Below are 20,074 nucleotides of genomic sequence, written 5' to 3' on the forward strand. Positions count from 1 at the left end.
TGTATGTGCGTGCTGACTCTTCTCAGACGCTTTTCTTATTACATGCAGCTAACCGCGGAGTGACTGATTAGGCCAAGCGCGCCTTTTCGCAACTTTCATTTCGCTTTTCGTCGAATATTACACACACACAGGTGTTGTTGGAAAACTTTCAGCAAATTATATGCATGAAACAAGTAAAATAACAACAACCAATTTGTAGCATGTTTTTCTTTGTTTGCGAATATGACTCAGGGAATTTTATCATAATTTTATATAGACCCTAAGATCAATCAAAAATCTCGAGAAGTGGTCGCGGTCTCGCCCTCTAATAAGTCTAATGTAAGCCTACCGCTGCTATGACAATTAAACTGGATCATCATAAAATTCGAAACTAGCAAACACGCCTGTTAACTTTCTCTACACTCATCTTAAACACAATCTATTGTCACGTGGTCGCGTTAAGCAAATTTAATCTTTCAGCAATCAATAGAGTTGTTAATCGACAATTTGCATCGATCAATGACTTATATATATTCTCCATTTTGATCCAATACTTTTTGCAATCTTTCGGGCTAGAGATTGATTCCACGCTCATTGAATTTTTGATGCTTGCAGGCGAAAAACTGGTGCAAATGGTTTTTGACGTCCTGATTTAAAGTGAAGATTCTCCTATTCGGACTGCCACGTCTGGAGAATATGTTGGGTATGCTAACACATCCCATACAAGCTGCAAATGCTTTTGACCGTAACAAACCTGTATGAGGTCCCGCATTATCTTAGAGGAACACTGCACCTTTTCTATTGATTAATAATGACATCTTCTTTTTGAGTGCAATACTCAATTTGTCCAACTGACAATACACTTCAGAATTAATCTTGTCGGGCAAAAGCTCGAAATAAACTATCGCTTTGAAATCCTACGAAACAGGCAACATATAATATAATTTTTTGGAGACTATAGGCCTTCGATGTGGCTTGAGCCGGTTCATCCTTTTTAGGACATGATCTCATAAACTTTGGTTTCTTGTAAACAACCTACTTTTAGTCGCCAGTAACAGTCGTTAATATCGCGAAGTAAATTTCATTCTGTAAGAACATAAGGAACCCATATGTCAAGCTTTGAAATTAATCCTATTGGCGTTCAGTCAAGACATCTTCTCCGTACATCACATAATTTTCCCCTTTCTTGAACATAATAAACGGTAGAATATGTAGAAAATCCTATTTTTGAGCATCAATCATCGATAGGGCACCAAAAACCAAAACTATTCTAAACAAGTACGGAAGGATTAAGTTCGGTTGTAACTGAACATTTCATACTCTTGCAACTTGCAAGTATAAAAGCCTGGGAAGTACTTTCATGTGCATAAGGCTTGTTAGTTATATGGTTATTTGGCGTAAAATGGGCGATGTCACGCAAATCGACCAATTTTTACCCCGGCTCCCACTTTGCCTCTTATGCTATTTCGGGGGTAAAATTTAATATCTCTGGCGTATTCGCTTATTGATTTATTGCGCTTTTAGTATTTTTCAACAGTACCGTTATATGGAGAGTGAGCAAGGTTATCATACGATTGCATCCATTTTCACAATGTCAGTAGGAGTGGTTTAGAGGATATGTACATTCAACTTATAAGAGGGCGGGGTCACGTTTTTGAAAAAAATTTTCCCCCGAATCTTCTTTCTACTACGCTAGCCTGTGCCAAGTAAGAGTTCTATGTCTTAATTTAGTGCTTAGTAATGGCGTTTTGTGGACGTGGCAGTGATCCGATAACGTCTATCTACGAACTTGATTTTCTTTTTGGCCAGGAACGCGCATACCAAGTTTCATCAAGATATTTTTGCTCAAGTTACAGCTTGCACGGACGGACGAACGGAACATACCACCGTTAAGTGAACAAAACTTTTATACCCTGTAGCAACATGTTGCAAGAGTATAAAAATGTAAGGCAACTTTTTACGAACAAGCCTCACTATCAGCTATTCAATTATATAACGGTAAAGCGGTTAAGTTGGCTGCGAAAACCTTCAATAAGATCAGCTGTTTTCATTAAACGAAAATACTTAGTAAAACGACCCAATACTAAAATCATTGAAATCGATTATTGAGTTCCCTTAGCATTAATTCAGTTAATAATGTATCCTTGAACATATTGTTTAATTCTAAATATTAATCAAATCGAATCATACTTATATATCATGGTAACATGTAAATCTCTGTAATATTTTTTTACAACTAAAATAAATATGAAAAGGTGAAATCGATCTGCTCATTCTGCCGAAATCTTACACCAAGTATAATACTATATATTATATTGATTTTTGTTCTTTGGATTGACCCTGTGATATTTAATCGTATAACACTCAGTATGAAAATCATTGCGGTAAAGATGAGCTTGACTCATTGTCATTCAATACCGTGAGATAAGTCTAGGTATAGAGTACCTTCCTCGAGTTCCCATATATCTATTTCAATGCTATTCCCCTGTTTTCTTTAAACTTACAGGTAATACTATATTGTTTGGTATCTAAACTTTCAGCTTACATGCGAACTTAGCTTTTCCTTATGTGTTGTGTGTTTATTCCTTTAATTAGAATTATAGAATAAGTCGCTATTGGTGAGAGTCGAATCCTCGCGTGGTTCAAAAAATGCAATTGCAAATTGCCAAAAATGACCGCGCTCTATTTCTGTCGAAATGAGGGTGTGAATGACGTTACCATCAATACCTGACGTTATAACACAGTGTTGACCGACGTTTTGTTTCGGAGTTCGATGAAATCGACGCGAACGATCTCTATTTTGAAGAATATGGTGCATTTCATGTTTAAACATGAGCACATTGCGTGTCTAGATTATTTTCCCTGGGAGTTTATTAAATCAAATGTTTACGCCAATCAACCAGGAACGTTCGAGGAGCTCGAAGACAATATTCAGTCCAGTATTGCCGAAATACTGCATCGGTTCATCGAATATTGGTGTAAATGGGAAGAGATATGCACGCGGAGCCGGGGTGACCATTTAGGCGACAATTTGTTGCATTCATAAATGACAGAACCCATATTCACCAAATTTGAGTATTTTATTTCATTTTAACATCATTTCAGGATTTTTATGTAGTAGGAGGAAGCCTGAGTGCCTACTGCCAACTCATAACTCTCCCACAGAACCACCGGATTAAGTATTACTTCATGGGGAAGAGAAAGACTTTAAGTCTCATATATCATGCGGACTGACTGACGCCTAATATACTCAATAAGTCTTAGTTTTCTCACAATTAGAGCTGACACCTTTTCATTTACCAGAGGAGTGACTCATGAATGCTATCAAGTTTTCCGTCGAAAATCCACCGCCAAGTGAAGTTTTGAACTTTCCCTTACATTTGAAAAACGAGGGCATTAAAAAAATGCGTGCTCAGTGTCACATCGAACAGTACGGACTAAGTTCGCGTTGGATTCGAAACAGAAAGCTTCTAAAGCATCCATGTCCACTCAGTATTTGAGTTATGTGGAAGTTTAGGTCCCCATGGTGTCTATCTATGCACGAATGGATGTCCGGAATTAGTCTGTGGGTCCACCGTCCTTTGGTTGAGGTTTGCACCGTTGCTGCCACTTTATGTTGCTTTTGGTTCTCTTATTATACTTTTATATAATTTTTTCACGATTTTTGGTTGATGTACATCAAGTTCCATGGTAGATGACCTAAGAGCGACCCATGCGGTGTACTATAGTGTAGCTCTGAGTACCCTCGTCCGTGTCGAATAACAATCTCCTATTTTCAAAATAGTTAATTATAATTTACGAGATACTGGTATAGAGCTTTATTTCATATTTGAGCCCTTGATACCCCAAGGATGTAAATCAGTATAGGTATAATATTTTGTTAATGTTAATACCTTTATTTTTTTCAAAGAAATGCCTATGGGAAGCAAATGCATCACTGTCAAAATGCCTGAGAGTAGTAGTTAAAAATTGTTAAAATTAAAAATTCACGAATAGTACGAGTGCACATCAAAAATATATGAAAATACCTATATATAAATATATGTACATACTTATAGTATGCACATATGCTTTATAAAAATAAATATGCATTGACTTCATTTGATTTAATTCATAGAAATTCCCAGACAAGCGAAAGACATGCTCGTATGTACATATATACCTATGAATATAAAGTATATAACTGTATTTATATGTATACAGGTATATCATCTGATTACGGCCTAGTTATAGGTGAATATTGAATGAAAAGGTTATATATTTGAACAGCAACTACAAGTGTTACTGACTTTTTAATTTATGAAAAGAAGAGTACCTGAGTTACTTATCTGATATTCAAGCTTACCATAATACATGAATATACATACATACAATAATAAAAAAATTAACAAATATATTAAAACATTACATATCATAATACTTTATATATATTTTATATGATTTACAATATCTTAAACAAGCTCCAAACAAAGTTATACTTATCTGTTATACGAGTAAACGGGAGTAGTATAATGTGGTTTTCCTTGTTACGGTAATTACACCCACGCACGTGCATTCGACATTATTTACAATAGAACTAATACATATTTGTTATAATAACAAAACTGAAATTGAAATAAATTATCACTGATTTTATTTCAACTTTGCTGACAAGTGTGTCTTGCAATTAGCCAAGGAAACGGCAGTCATGCATAATAAAGTATCAAAAAAGTGCTAGGATGTATAAAACAATTCAAAGTTACGAAATCTTACAATTATTTGTAATTGTCTGTGTGGAAATCATCTCTATTTGCCTTGGGCGCGCTTTGTGGACGTTTTCCGCTAACCAGTGGCTACGCATGCGCGTTAAACTATGTGCACACGTCAAGCACGAATACGCGGTCAAGCACATATAACATATGCTGAACATACATACAAAATTAACCGTCCGTGCTGGAAAAAATGTTTGAGAAAACTAGTAAAAGAGTATTCAAAGAATATTCAATTTACTATACCTATTTTTTCGAAGTCGCCAATTTCTAACGTTATTGAGGTGATTTGGGTATTTATGAATTGTATCGACTTTTAACATAAAGAGATAAAAAGTATCGTATGTCCATCCCCTGGTTCTAAGCTACCTCCTCACCAAATTTCAGCCAAATCGGTTCACCGTTCTTGAGTTAGAAATTGTGTAACGAAAACGGCTTTCTTTTATATAGATAATATGATAAATACAGATTATTTGACATATTTTGAACGACTGAAATTCAGGTGGAAAGCCAGAAATCACTTTATCGGGCATACATAGAAACAGTCTATTAAAGGGTGGATCCTTAACACAGTTTGGGGGCATAACAATGATCCGATTCCGCCCATTTGCTTTAGCAACCTCCCTAAGGTGTATGCATTTACCAAGTTTCTCAGTTTTTAAGATATCTGTCTAAAATTTTGCAACCGTTCTTCTCTCACCAAGGAAGCTACTCGTTTGTCAGAACGACCGATATCAGATCTCTAAAGAATATAACTGTCATACAAATTGAACAAATACTTTTTCATTTGATGAGATAACCTCGCGAGATAAACAAATTCGGTGCAATCTCCGAAGAAATTGTTCAGATTGAATCACTATAGCATATGTACATACTAACTGACACAGCAAAGTTCTTGCAAGGAATCTTTTAGACTTGTGACAGGTATTTTAGATTCGGTGCGGTCGAAATTAACGTTTTTCTTGTTTTGATAAATCTTTATCACTTTCAAATTAACATTATATAGTACTATAATACTCAGTTGCAACATTTGTGACTCCACGTACTAATATTCCATCATTTTCTTACTGGTTAGACAATAATATTGATCTTAGTGTTAACTTAAGAACCACTGACCAATTAGACGGCTTTGTTGAAAAATTTAACAACGCCATTGTAGAAGCAGGTTTTATCTCAACTCCACAAGATACTTTTGTAGTAAACAGTACCTTTATCCCTGCGGAAATCAAAACCCTAATTAAGGAAAAACGATCGTTGAGGAAAATATGGCAAAGGACCCGGAATCAAAGTGACAAATTAATTTTAAACAGAGCTACTAAATATTTAAAAACAAGGCTTAAACTAACGCAACTCGCTCTGAATGTCTGTGGAATGCCACAAAATTTCTCAAACGCCCAAAAGCCAGAAAGGTTCCAATAAAAGACTCCAGCAATTCATGGTATCGGTCAGATGAGGATAAAGCAGAGGCGTTTGCTAAGTACTTAAATGAAGTATTCACACCATTTAATTTTATTAATGCTTCTGATGAAAGGGAAGTGATGCACTTTTTGTATACTCCAAGCCAAATGGATTTTCCAATAAGGCGTATTATTTTATCAGAAGTGAAAGAGGAACTGGCAAAATGTAGCAACAAAAAAAGTCCAGGCTACGATCAGATAGACCACGCAGTACTAAAGCACCTAACTGAGAAGTCCATGCGAGCTCTTACAATTATATTCAATGCCATACTAAGGCTTCAGCACTTTCCTACAGCCTGGAAATGTGCAGAAATAATTATGATTGCTAAACCAAAAAAACCCGAAAACTTAGTTAGTTCGTATCACTCCATAAGTCTACTGGTCGCTTTCTCAAAGGTATTCGAAAGAATTCTCTTACGAAGACTGATACCGGCATTGGAAAATTTAAATATAATTCCGGACCAACAGTACGGGTTTCGCAGACACCACGGAACTTCTGAACAATGCCATAGAGTGTTTAATAAAATAAGGTCAGCTTTAGAGCAAAAAGAATATTGTTCAGGTGTATTCCTTGATGTGCAACAAGCACTCGATAAAGTCTGGCACCCCGGACTGCTTTACAAATTAAAGAAAAATTTACCTGCTCCCTTTTTCTTTCTTATTAAATCTTATTTAAAAGATAGACAATTTTATGTTAGGGTTGGAAATGAGTACTCAAGTATGTATAAAATAAAATCAGGCGTACCGCAGGGAAGTGTTTTAGGGCCAGGTTCACAGCGGATATCCCAAAAAACAACGATGTTACGATAGCAATATTCGCTGATGACACTGCAGTCCTAACTTCAAATAAAGTACCTTCAGAATCTTCTGACATACTACAAAATTACTTATTCCAACTAGAAGACTGGCTCAAGATGTGGAACATTAAAGTCAATTCAGATAAATCTGTCCATGTTACTTTTACCCTAAGAAAAGGTGATTGTCCTTCAATCAAAATTTTTAATACAGCCATACCTGTTAGTGATCATGTGAAATACCTGGGGTTACACATAGATAGAAGGCTTACCTGGAAATATCATGTAAAAGCGAAAAAAGAACAAATTAATATAAAATTGAGAAGTCTTTATTGGCTTCTGGGTAAAAAATCTGTTCTTTCTCTTGAAAATAAACTGCTAATTTATAAAACCATCATCAAACCTATTTGGACTTATGCGATACAAATATGGGGCACGGCAAGCAATTCAAATATTGAAATAATACAGCGCGTTCAATCAAAAACTCTCAGGTCAATTACAAAAGCTCCATGGTATGTTTCAAATCATACTATTCACAGAGATTTAAAAATGTGCAAAGTGAAAGATGAAATAAAAAAGTTTAGTGAAAGATACAAAATCAGGTTAGAGATCCATCCCAATCCTTTAGCAGTGGCATTACTACAGGCACCCACTACAACAAGGTTAAAAAGAAAAGACATATTAAACTTGTAAACCAGCACGCATGCACGTAATGCAAATACATAACTTTAGCACAAACTAGTGTATGATTATGTTATTTTAACATAAAGAAAATAGCAAATAATTATGCAAATTAGTATGTGTGTAGTTTGGATTTTTATTTTTATTTTTATTATACTGTCACTAAACAGAGGGTCACTTAATGAAGTAACACTCACAATTTGTTTGTACCTTAACAGCACATTTACTTATTGTCTATTAACATTAAGACAGATTGTAAATTTAACTTGAATAAAAAAAAAAAAAAAAAAAAAAAATTGTGAGAATCTCCCACCACACTCCTCAGATCTGCATATTATTAAAAAAAATCAAACAAAGAATAATTTAAGAGTAATTAAAAAAAAATTTAGTTGGAAAGATGGAAATTTTTAGAGGGGGAAACCCGTCCAAGCATCCAAAGCCGCATTTCAGGATCTACATATATTTTGAACTATTCTTCGTCTATTCATCTTGAAGTTATGGGAAAAATCAGTTTTATGTACATAGTAAAAGTCTCATGGACATATCTGCCTTTAAAATTATATTTGAAACTTAAGTCTTTCCATCTGCATCTTAGGTTGTTCGAAAGTCACCCGCTTTTTATAATATTATATTAAGCTACCGATAAAAATCTCCAATTTTCTAAAGGTACTCATATGATTTCGCATTTTCAGACGCGACTCATCATAAATATGTTCTTCTGACGATTATATCAAGAAGTACCTCATACTCACAACAATAATATGAACAACGAAAAAGACTCCCAACGTCGCCAGTATACTTTCATCGTGTACAGTCCACATTCTATAGCATTAAGCTACGAAAATGCATTACCAAAGATCAGAAGAAAATGCAGGAAAGTACGATTAAAATACAAGAATTGCACATACTCAAGTTCAATTGCTTTACTGCTTTTGATCACACTGCAAGTGGTGACGTGTAACCGACCCCCAAGATTTGCCATCGACGGTGGCCAATCTGAAATCGTTTTACGACTGAAGGAGAGTCCGGAGACTGCAGTAGGTAAGTTAAATACACAATTTTATTCAGTTAGTTAAACGAAAGACCAATTCATTTTATTCATTTCATATAGGTTCCCATATATACACGCTTAAAGGCGTAGATCCTGATAATGATCCTTTAGTGTTTGGTAAACGTCCATCGCATGACAGCGAAGTAATTCGCATTGAGAACACAGGCGATAATGAAGCTAATGTCTATTTGGCCAAAGAATTAGATAGAGAGGTTCGTAGTTAAAAATACTATTCAACAATAATATACATACATATGTATGTTCGTATTTTCTAAAAAGTGCTCACTACTTTCTTCAAAACTTTCACTGTAGTTACAAGACGAGTACTCCATAGTATTGACGCTAACGGATAACCGCTACAACGACTATAATTATGTCACGCAAAGTTTCTTACTATTAGTGGAGGATATTAACGATAATGCACCCATATTTTTACCATATCAAAGCGCCATAGAAATTCCCGAAAATAGTGACCCCTGTATTTTAACAACATTGGAGGCAACCGATGAAGATGAAGGTGCTTACGGACAAGTGGTTTACTATCTGCAAGAATTGGATGGCGACAATGATATATTTTCCATATCAACATATCAGGGCAAAGGTGTGCTTCGATTAACAGGCGAGTTAGATTACGAGACGAAAAGCTTGTACCAATTACGTGTGTTAGCCGTGGATCGAGCCAACCAGGGACCTGTCAATACTGGCACTGCCGCCATTCTAGTCAAAGTGATCGATGTGGGCGATCAACCACCCGAGTTTGTTCAAGTGCAAGCGATAGCACGCATAGCCGAAAATGCAGATATTGGCACGCGAGTATTGCAAGTCCGCGCCATAGATGGTGATCGCGGCATCAACAATCCCATTGTGTATGAATTGGACGCAAATGAGTTGTTTGATATCGATCAACAGACGGGTGTAGTCTACACTGCGCAAGAGCTAGATCGCGAGGACACTAGTCAGCAAGTAAATGGCGCCTATATATTGAAAATAACTGCGACAGAGGTACCACAGGTGTGTATGATAGCGCTTTTATATGCCTATATTTTCCATGATTATTGTCACAATTTTCAGTTTAAAACAAGTGCATCCGACGAGATGATGCAAGTTAGAACAGAAGTCACTGTGATCGTGACAGATATAAACGATGAAATTCCAACATTTAGACAATCCATTTACCGCTGTGAAGTTAACGAGAACTCCCAAAGCAATACACCATTGAGTTTTATAGACGATGATGTGCAGAATATTGTCGAAGATCACGATATAGGCAATAATGGCACATTTCGTTTGTTTTTGGATCCACAAAATGACCTCTTCGAAATCGTTCCTGCTGTGGCAGTTAACGAGGCCAACTTTATGGTGAGAGTGAAAAATGCCAAAGCAATCGATTACGAAGAAATGAAGGAAATTAATTTTACACTCTTCGCAAGGGAAATCGATGAGCCAACTAGATGGGGGTATGAAAAAATGTTTCATTGTCTATATGTTAAATTTTTTCATAGTCTTTATGAACAACTTTTTTGTCAGGTCGGCGCATCTTCAAGTTTATATTCGTGATCAGAATGACAACTTTCCGGAATTTACAAAAGCGATATACAATACCACTATCCCGGAAAACAGTGAGTTGGGCACGATCGTTACACGAATCGAAGCAACGGATATCGATTCCGGCGATTTTGGCACTATGGGCATTCGGTTCCTTAACCTACGTGGTGGCATTGCGCATTTGTGAGAAATTAATTAAAATAGGTATCCGAATATTGACGACTTGAATCTTTCTAGGTTACATCTCAACCCGATTACTGGTGTTATTACCGTCAAACAACCTGGAGATTCTGCTTTCGATCGCGAAATTATTTCTCTCCACTACCTCACGGTTGAAGCGATCGACAATGTAGGAATTGGAAACCGTAACACCGCACAGATTATCATCAACATTGAGGATGTCAACGATAATGCACCAATTTTTGTACAGCGTCACTATGAGGCCAAATTGCTGGAAAATAAAGCCGATTTTGAAACACCACTAATTTTGGAGGCGCGCGATATCGATCTTAATGGCTCTGAGAACAGCCAGATAACGTATGAAATTGTGGAGGGTCTTTATCGCGCTAATTTTAGTGTTGATCCAGAAAATGGCTTTTTGCGACCTTTGCACTCTTTCGACTACGAAGAATTACTTGAGAATAGGCGCCGCATACGTCGACGCGCCGATAATGGCGTGCGTGAGATCGATTTATTGGTTCGTGCACGAGATTCTGGTATTCCTATGCTTTCTACTGTGGTGCCAGTGCTGATTTACATCGAAGATGTGAATGATAACCCACCCATATTTCAAAAGAATTTTTATGCGAAAACAATACCCGAAGATCTTCCGGGTGGCAGTTCCATACTACAGGTGATGGCAATCGATCGAGATGGTTCTGCACCGAACAATGTGGTTGTGTACCGAATACAAATGGGAGCGAGCGATAAGTTTATTATTAATTCGGAATCTGGCGTAATATCAGTTGCAAATGGCGCTAACCTGGATCCGGATTTGTCGGAGCCAAAGAAACACGTGTACACTCTCACCGTGGTATGTATTTATGCAAATTTCAAATATTTTTCAATGATAATCGAGGGAACTTGTAACTCTTAGCTTGCTTTGGATGGCGGTCTCGGAAATTCCCAACTAATGAATTCTGCCACAGTTAATATAACAATTAAAGACGTTAATAATAAACCACCGGTCTTGGGTGAGTTACCCACTATAAGGGTCATGGAGAATACTGCCGTGGGTACACAGATATTTCAAGTTCACGCTGCAGATCTTGATGAATCGCCAATAATCCGATATCGTATAAATCGTGAAAATTGTGAGGCGCGTAATGAAGAGGGAACATTTATCAAACTAAGTGAATTTGATTTTGTAAGCGCATTTGACTTGAATCCCATAGATGGAACACTAAAGGTGATTGTCTAAACTGCTTATGAGCAGATTTAATAGCGAATAATATTCTTACTTTTTATTAGCTCCTGAAACTATTGGATCGCGAGAAAGTCGAGTATCTGAAGCTCGCGATAAATGCTGAAGATCTCGCAGCTATAAAGGGTAAACAAATAGTGGAAGGTAAGTACTAACCTTTGTTCTCACATAATTCTGAATGTAAAATTATAAATGCGTAAAATGTTTTTTTCAGCCTTTTTAAACATAATCATTGAAGACGAAAATGACAATAATCCGAAGTTTAAGCAGCCCTTCTATCGCAAAACGATTACTGAAAATAGTATTAACGGTGTTTTGATTGCCAATATACTCGCCTATGACGTTGACAAAAACAAAACAATTACATATTCGTTAGAAGGAAATCCCGCTATAAGAAATCTCGTACATATTGATCCACAGACAGGGGAAATGGTTGTCGCAAATAAAATCGATCATGAACAATATCAATGGTTAAATTTGACTGTTCGTGCTTCAGACTCGGGCGTTCCACCGCGATCTGCATTAGTCGATGTTTATGTGTCTGTGTTGGATGAAAATGACAATAATCCGTACTTCATTGGTGGATCTAAGAACTATACAATAAGTGAAAATGTAGAAATAGGCGCTCGAATTGGCACTGTGCAGGCAAGCGATGCTGATTCAGGGGATTTCGGAAAAATCACCTTTCTCATGGATCGCATAAGTTCACAGGTACGAGAATTCAAAATTAAAATAAGTATTGGTTTCCTGCCTTCGCCAGTAGGTACTACTTCGAAACACCAAGCGTGATCGGGTCCTTCTCTAGTCGATCTTCAAGATATCAACTTAATAGTGTAACTTGTTTATTCTCAGCATTGTTATTTGTACTTTAATATTTGGAAAATGTATTTTTTCCATTCAGATTAAAATTTAAACTAATGTTGTTAATTAATCTTTCGAATATCTCTCGGCTGCTTTCGTTCAACGCGATCATGATGCTTCCTTTTTTAACCCTCCCAGTTTCGACTGTAAGCCCGTGGTATTTTCTCAAGTTTTCCCTGTTTCCTGACAAATGCCTCTCGCGTCACTTTTGAACTCACACGAACTCACTAATATATTTATCTAGTAAACTGAATCTCGCCAAAATTAAATCACAGAAGAATGAAGTTAATAGAAACTGCGGCATGTGTTTTTTGGACAGATTGTTTAACCAAAAATTTCCTTTCCTTTGGAATTTAGGGAAAATTCTCAATTGATGCGGACACTGGTGTACTATCCGTCGCCGATAAATTAGACCGCGAAACGAAAGATTTTTATATGTTAGTAATCGAAGCATGGGACAACTACCAATTTGGATTCTTAGCGGGAGAAAGTCGCAATGCCTTCAAGCAAATATTGTAAGTAAGATTTGGTTTAAAAGCAAGCAATTATTTTAATTTTTATTTCATGTTTAAACTTTCTTAAGCATATCCATACTAGACGAAAACGATAATGCGCCCGAGGTTTTCCTACCCACAAGCTGTGTGCTTATTACTGAATATCATGAATTAAACGAAAAAATAGCGACTATCCGCGGCAAAGATGCAGATGATCCGAATTCACCAAACGGGCGCTTGGAATTTCAAATAACTAAAGGCAATAAATTCGGTTAGTAAAGTATCATATGTTCCTAATCAGACTGTAATAGGTACGGGACCAACTAACTATCTTTTTTTCCAAGATCTCTTTGAATTGCATCAGATCGACGATTGGACTGCAAATATTTATGCACGCACACCTTTACTAAACAAATTTGGTAATCACACAATCACTATAACCACTCGAGATCTAGGTGTACCCTCGAATATTCTTACCAAAACTTTGGACATCTGTATATCAGATTTCAACGATCATTCGCCTGTTTTCGTTACCCCTTTGCACAACACGACACTGCGAATACCTGAGAACATTACTGTGGGTACTCAACTGCTGCAAGTGGTGGCCACCGATGAGGATATTGGTATGAATGCATTAGTGCGATATCGATTGAAACCCGATCCATTAGGCAGCTACAAAATATTTGACATTGATAGTGAAACTGGGCAACTATTTTTGAAGGAAAGTTTAAACCGTGAAAAGCAGAAGATTCATGAGGTAAGATAGCTTAGTACGGCGTTTGTCATTTAATATCAGATCCAGATCAGGTGATCTGCTTAATGAATCGATGACAAAGGCCGTGCGGGAACAAAAACCAAATAATCTTATTAAAATAAGTCATTTGCGTATTAAGAGTTCGGTTCCGCCCATCACCACCTAGAAATAAGTTGGTTGTTTCTCCTGTTCTCTCTTCTGTAACATTTCACCAGCGTGGATTTTGTTATTACTTACACTTTCCTCTAAACTTCCAGATAAGAATCGAAGCGTATGATCAGGGCCTTCCCACATCTCTAAGTTCCGACTTGGATTTGACAATATATATAAGAAACGTAAATGAATACGAACCACAATTTGTGGTAGAAGAAATAAACGTCAACTTTACAGGTTTGTTATTTAAAAAAAGTATTTTACAATTGAAAACTTCGTTAAAACCCTATTTTGGTCCATATATATTTATATAGAGCATGCTGATCCTGGATCGGAGCGAGTTAAACTACCCGACACCATAGATAAAGACGAAGTAGATGATCTTGACGACCCTCCTAGCTTAATTTGTTATTTCATTGTAAAAGGCAATGAACAAGGTCACTTTAAACTCCATCCCGAAACACACATACTCAGCGTCGAAAAGGAGCTCGATCGTGAAGTAATTGCCAACTATTCACTCTATGTGAGAGCCACGGAAAATTGTGCAAATGATATTTTTCAAACAAATCGTCGTTCAGATAGCTTCGTAGGTAACAATGCGCACACGCAAATGCAGGCGAATGTCGGCCGGAAGCAGGCAGGCTTTTTGCGAAATGGGGAATATTTCAATCGATACAAGCACTCGCGAAATTTGCGCTCAATAACTGACGACGAAACTCAAAACGACGACTCTTATGAATTCTCCAATGAGAATAATAACCTCACTAGTGAAGAGATTCTATTATTTGATAGTACAGTGGTGCGCGTACGTGTTCGCGTATTAGACATTAATGACAATCCACCACATTTCCCCACAAAGGTATTCACTGGTGGCATTACCACAAGTGCCGATTTCGGAACACAGTTTATGCGTGTGGAAGCTATAGACCCAGATGAAGGAGTGAATGCGAAAATCTCTTACTATATAATTGGTGATATCAGACAAACTTTGTCGGAGGGCTTAGAAAATGTTAAAAAGTCACCATTTCTTGTTGATCGCGAAACGGGTAATGTGCAATTAAATTTCGACCCACAGAAAGGAATGAAGGGTTATTTCGATTTTATGGTGCTAGCAAACGATACCTTGGGCATGAAGGACGTGGCTCATGTATTTATCTACTTACTGAGGGAGGATCAAAAAGTGAAATTTGTTTTTCGGCTGCAACCGGATGAGTTGCGACAGAAAATTAACACCTTCAGAGAGTATGTTCATATTAATTAAAGCAATTTATTATTTTTGAAAAATAATCCAATCCTTATTCAGTATACTTAGCAACGTCACTGGCGCAATAGTAAACATAGACGAAATTAAGGTGCATGAAAATAAGGATGGCTCGGTTGATAAGACCAAAACTGATCTATACATGCATTTGGTTGTAAGGGAGGACAATTCTATATACGAAGTGCCTGAAGTGTTAAAGCTAATCGATCTGCATATTGAACATCTGGATAATCTTTTCAAAGAGCTCAATGTTTTGGATACGCAGGCAGCGGAAGCTGAGTTGCTTATCGCCGGACCACCGAAGCCAATGTTTGTTTGGTTGATTTTTACGAATTTATTTTTAGCCACTTTGTTAGTGGTAACATTGGCACTGTGCGCCTCCCAGCGAAAGGGTTATAAGAGGCAATTGCGCGCCGCTAAAGTAAATATATTCCGTAAGTTACATTCAAATATCTTGTCTGTAAATACTAATTTTATTCAAAATCATATACGAACATACAACGTAGGAAACTCATCATTATCACTGCACAACAACATAGAGCCAGCAACACGAGTGCCCAACACGAATAAACACAGCGTGCAAGGCTCAAACCCGATCTGGCTGAAAGGTTACGAAAATGAATGGTTCAGAAATGACGAGAATCTGAGGTAAATATTCAAGTTTCACCAGAGTTTTTTCAAAAGAGTTTATTCATCTATCAAAATTAAACTAAAATTGGCTTCTAGATTACCGAATTGTAACAAAATATTTACGAAAGTTATCTTTATATTTTATGTTTTTGGAGCCCTTGTTTTGAATCTGCCAACTCACAACTTTATCGTAAAATTTTACATTCTTGATGTTATACATACTCAGACCGTATGAGTGCTTTTGGCGTTGTTTACAGTAACCTAAAATATTCAGCTCAGTCAAAAAAATTAATTAAATCGCGAACATTTTCGCATGATTTTTTTTTTACAATTTTTGACGTGGATTAACTCAGCAACAGTGCATTAATGAACTTAAATGGATTTGGAGATAAAGATCCATCAAAGACCAGTGTTTATCAATGCTATGGTGAATTCAATCGAGGTCGAAGATCACTCCAAGGCGAAATTCGTGAAGGTGGTCCAAACTCAGTTGGTTCCGGAAAGTATTGATGATGTGCGCATACTAATAGTGAAATATCGTAATGTGAGCTATCGTTAGATTAAGACAACTATAGGCATTGTGGGACTAGCATACATTCAATATTGCATGAACATTTGACTGTAAAAAATTATTTTCACGTTGGAGCAAACACGAAATGTCAATCGCATAAAAATGCGAAGCGCTGCTTCGAAACACGGCTCAGACATAGTGAAGGTGATGTATCGTAAATTTACGCATATGACCCGGAAAGTAAACAGCAGTCGACTGTATGGTTGTTTTCGGATGAGCCGAATCTAACAAAAGCACTTCCAAGCAAATGATCGCCTGAGTGGTACACAACCATTTATTTGCCAGTTGTCTTTCAAAAAATCAGGCAAACTAATCGCCGATGACGGGTCACACATCGACGGAAAAAACTGCATCTTACAACCCTCAAAATACCGACTGTATGAGTCATCCAACGTAAAGTCCTGACGTACTAAAAAAGTGCTCAACTCTTTTCGAGACCCAATGAGGCGATTGATGCGTCCACGATCTTTATTGAGATTATTTTGGAAAAGAATAAAGCGACGTTCCATATGTAATATTTGTTTTTGTCCCCTAACCCCGATATATAAAAGCCGACCCTCGTATTGCAAAAAGAGCGTTCAAAACCAAGCAAATCAAGATAATTAATGAAAAACAAATGATACAATATTTTGTATTTACTCTAAATTCACAAATTTAAGATAAAATAAGTAAAATCGAACAAATTTGCTTTTTCGAACTAATAACTTTTCTCCAATATTTTTTGCAGTCAAGGCGGTCAAGATTCGTTGGACGACAATTTTCTTGCCATTGGCGCACAGGATATACACGAAACACTGAAAGGCACCGCAAAGCTCTTCAATCATACAAATGACCTCAACCGGCACTTCAATGTTTACAATCAAATTGATAAATTAACAAATAATGCTCAAATTTTAGCACGTAAGTTGGAGACTACCGAATTATGAGAGACAACCAATGTTAAGAAATTAGTTGTAATATTAATTTATTTTTGTAAATAAAATGGAGTCTTGATATGGAAATGTTTCTGTTTCAATGTTTGTTTAACAATACAGCTTTTGATTAATTGATATCGGAGATATAATATTTCGATCTCTCTCGTTGACTCTCTCTAGTTTGTTTCACTGTAGACCATATACGACTTAATATCTGAAATATCTTAAAATATACTAGATGAGAATGTTTGATGAGATTAGCTGTCAAAATACAAGAACGTCGCCAATTACTTCACCTAGCCCTTAATATGACTACTTAAGAATTTGTTCATTTCATATATTAGTAGAGGTAAGAATACTACGATAGATAACTTCGTCGAAATAGACAGATGGATTTAAAAGCCAGCCGTGCAATCACTGTTCTCTAATTTTCAGATCCGAAGACGTTTCCCCCTGTTTAAGTAAACGCATTCAATAAGCAGGTACCTGTTGTTTCTGACGACGTGCCTTAGAACCCATATTATGTGCACTTGCCTTAGTAAAAAGTCTTCGTACATCTGCCGCTTAGGGAGGGTCCAACGTTGGAACCAAAATCGTTACCAAGTCCCAACTATTTAATACTTTTCTTCATATAGGTTTTCAAAATATTTAAATTTTTTAAATAAAAAAGAATGTATTGCTTATTCTCATTTCATTATTGACTCTATAAAACCAACTTAACAATTATTCAGCTACCGTACATCCCCATACCAAGTTAGTGACTCCATGTTTCACAGTCTGTAAAAGGTTTGCTTTTTCGAGAACTGTTCCGCTTCCTCGCCGCAAAAGCTTTAATTTCTTTTAATACCAAATATAGTTTATATACTTCCTAAGGATTTCCGAAATGTATGGTATCCTGGGTGGTACAGGTGCATGATATCCATTCTTCTTTAATATTTTCCGTACGGGATCAGCACGCATATCCTCATCAACCGATTTTTTTAACTGTTGGTTACTTGAGAAGCTGTTATGTATCTTAGAAGTGCTGCAAATTTATCTAAAGTATCACGCTCTGCAATATTTTTTTGCTGAATATTTTTTTCTTGCACCACTATTAATTCTCTTCTTTTTGAACGTTATCGCTAATGATTTTACACGAAAACGGAAGTCTTTATAAAATAATGTATTTATCTGTAGATATATTATTTTGACGCATGCACGGGGATTGTTTTTGCAAGGTATCTGCACACCATCAGAGCTGTTGTGGTCATGAACAAGGGTTTCTTGTAAACTTAAGCGCATTGGTATAAGTGGGGAGGGTTTGATGCTAATAGCGTTTTTTTTTTCTCAAAAATGTTGCATTTAAACTACTCTGTGCACTGGCTGTCAAAGTTGCGTGTTATTTTCTCAAAGTATTGCCTTTTAAACAAGCAAAAGTGCAACATTTCTTACCCTCTCAAAACGTTAGTCAGTTGCCCCGTGAATTTTCATTTATGGTTTCTAAAAAGTTTCAAAGTATTTTAATGAAGTAAAAGAAGAAGTGTTAAATTTATCATTAGATTCGTAAAATTGAAAAAATTTATTATATTGTACAAGGTGTGTTCCAAAGTCAGCAGGACTTAAAAAAAAAACAGAACAAATGGTTTTTTTCGGCAAAATCAATTTATTTTATTCAAATTAGTCTCCTTCTGCTTCAATACAGCTTTTTGTACGGTCCAAAAGCATGTCGAACGAGTGTTTTAGCTCGATGGCCGGTATGGCCGCTAGTATGCCGGTGCAAGCCTTTTGAATGGCCTCTTTGCTGCATAACGCTTTCCTTTCATGGGCAAATGCATTTTTCCGAAAAGGAAGAAGTCGCACGGTGCCATATCAGGTGATTACGGGGAGTGGATAATGATTAAAATGTAATTTTTGGTCAAATAATCGGTCACAAGCGTCGATCGATGAGACGGCGCATTATCGTGCACCAAACGCTTCAAAACTCCAAGGCGCAATACCGCATTAACGTTTTGACCGGGTGAAACAAATTCTTTGTTGACAATACCTTTGGAATCATAAAAACAAATCAGCATTGTCTTCACTTTTGACTTCTCCATGCGCGATTTTTTGGGTTCCGACTCCGGTGTCCTCCATTCAGAACTCTGTCGTTTCGTTTCGCGATCATATTGGAAATACCACGTTTCGTCACCAGTCACAATATTGTGAAGGAAGTTTTTGTCCTTTTTGACCTCTTTAATGATGTCCTTCGAATGTTGGATTCTGAGCAATTTCTGGTTGTCAGTCAATTTGTGCGGAAAAAACCGTGCACACACCTTTTGTAAACCCCAATTGTTCGGTCAAAATGCGATAAATCGATGTTTTGGAGATGTTCAATTCCATTTCCATGAATTTCAATGATGATTTCGGCTGATTTTTGATGAATTCACGCACAGTTTCGATGGAATTTCCGGTGATCATGGATTGGTCCACATCGCCATAAACTTGTTTCATCAATTGAAACGTTTCGGTAAAAGTTTTACCAATTTTAAAACAAAATTTAATGTTGGCTCTTTGTTGAAGCTCATTTTCGCACCGATAATACAAACATACTGACACTTAAAACGCGATAACTTCACTTCCAATCAATGAAATGTCATGAAATTGGATCACTGGACAATCGATGAAGATACCAGATTCTAACGCACCAGTCAACATATACATAGATGGCGCCACCAAGAGACGCTAGATTCAAAAAGTCCTGTTTACTTTGGAACACGCCTTGTTGTACTAAATATGAACG

The 20,074-nt window shown here is 36.7% G+C and overlaps 1 protein-coding gene across 1 annotated transcript; it reads left to right on the forward strand.

Moving 5' to 3' along the window:
• Positions 1–2,788: 2,788 nt before the first annotated feature.
• On the forward strand, positions 2,789–17,498 carry LOC126758357 (cadherin-23). Its single transcript, XM_050472646.1, is given in 19 exon segments — positions 2,789–2,957; positions 8,352–8,403; positions 8,405–8,700; positions 8,771–8,922; positions 9,023–9,721; positions 9,782–10,167; positions 10,238–10,438; positions 10,493–11,288; positions 11,352–11,663; positions 11,726–11,822; positions 11,893–12,389; positions 12,897–13,054; positions 13,123–13,304; positions 13,378–13,790; positions 14,045–14,177; positions 14,255–15,182; positions 15,244–15,635; positions 15,708–15,849; positions 17,130–17,498. Coding segments are annotated over 19 exon segments (6,204 nt in total). The 3' UTR covers positions 17,329–17,498.
• The last annotated feature ends 2,576 nt before the right edge of the window (positions 17,499–20,074 follow it).

The sequence above is a fragment of the Bactrocera neohumeralis genome, chromosome 2, assembly GCF_024586455.1.
Source record: "Bactrocera neohumeralis isolate Rockhampton chromosome 2, APGP_CSIRO_Bneo_wtdbg2-racon-allhic-juicebox.fasta_v2, whole genome shotgun sequence".
NCBI classification, from domain to species: domain Eukaryota; kingdom Metazoa; phylum Arthropoda; class Insecta; order Diptera; family Tephritidae; genus Bactrocera; species Bactrocera neohumeralis.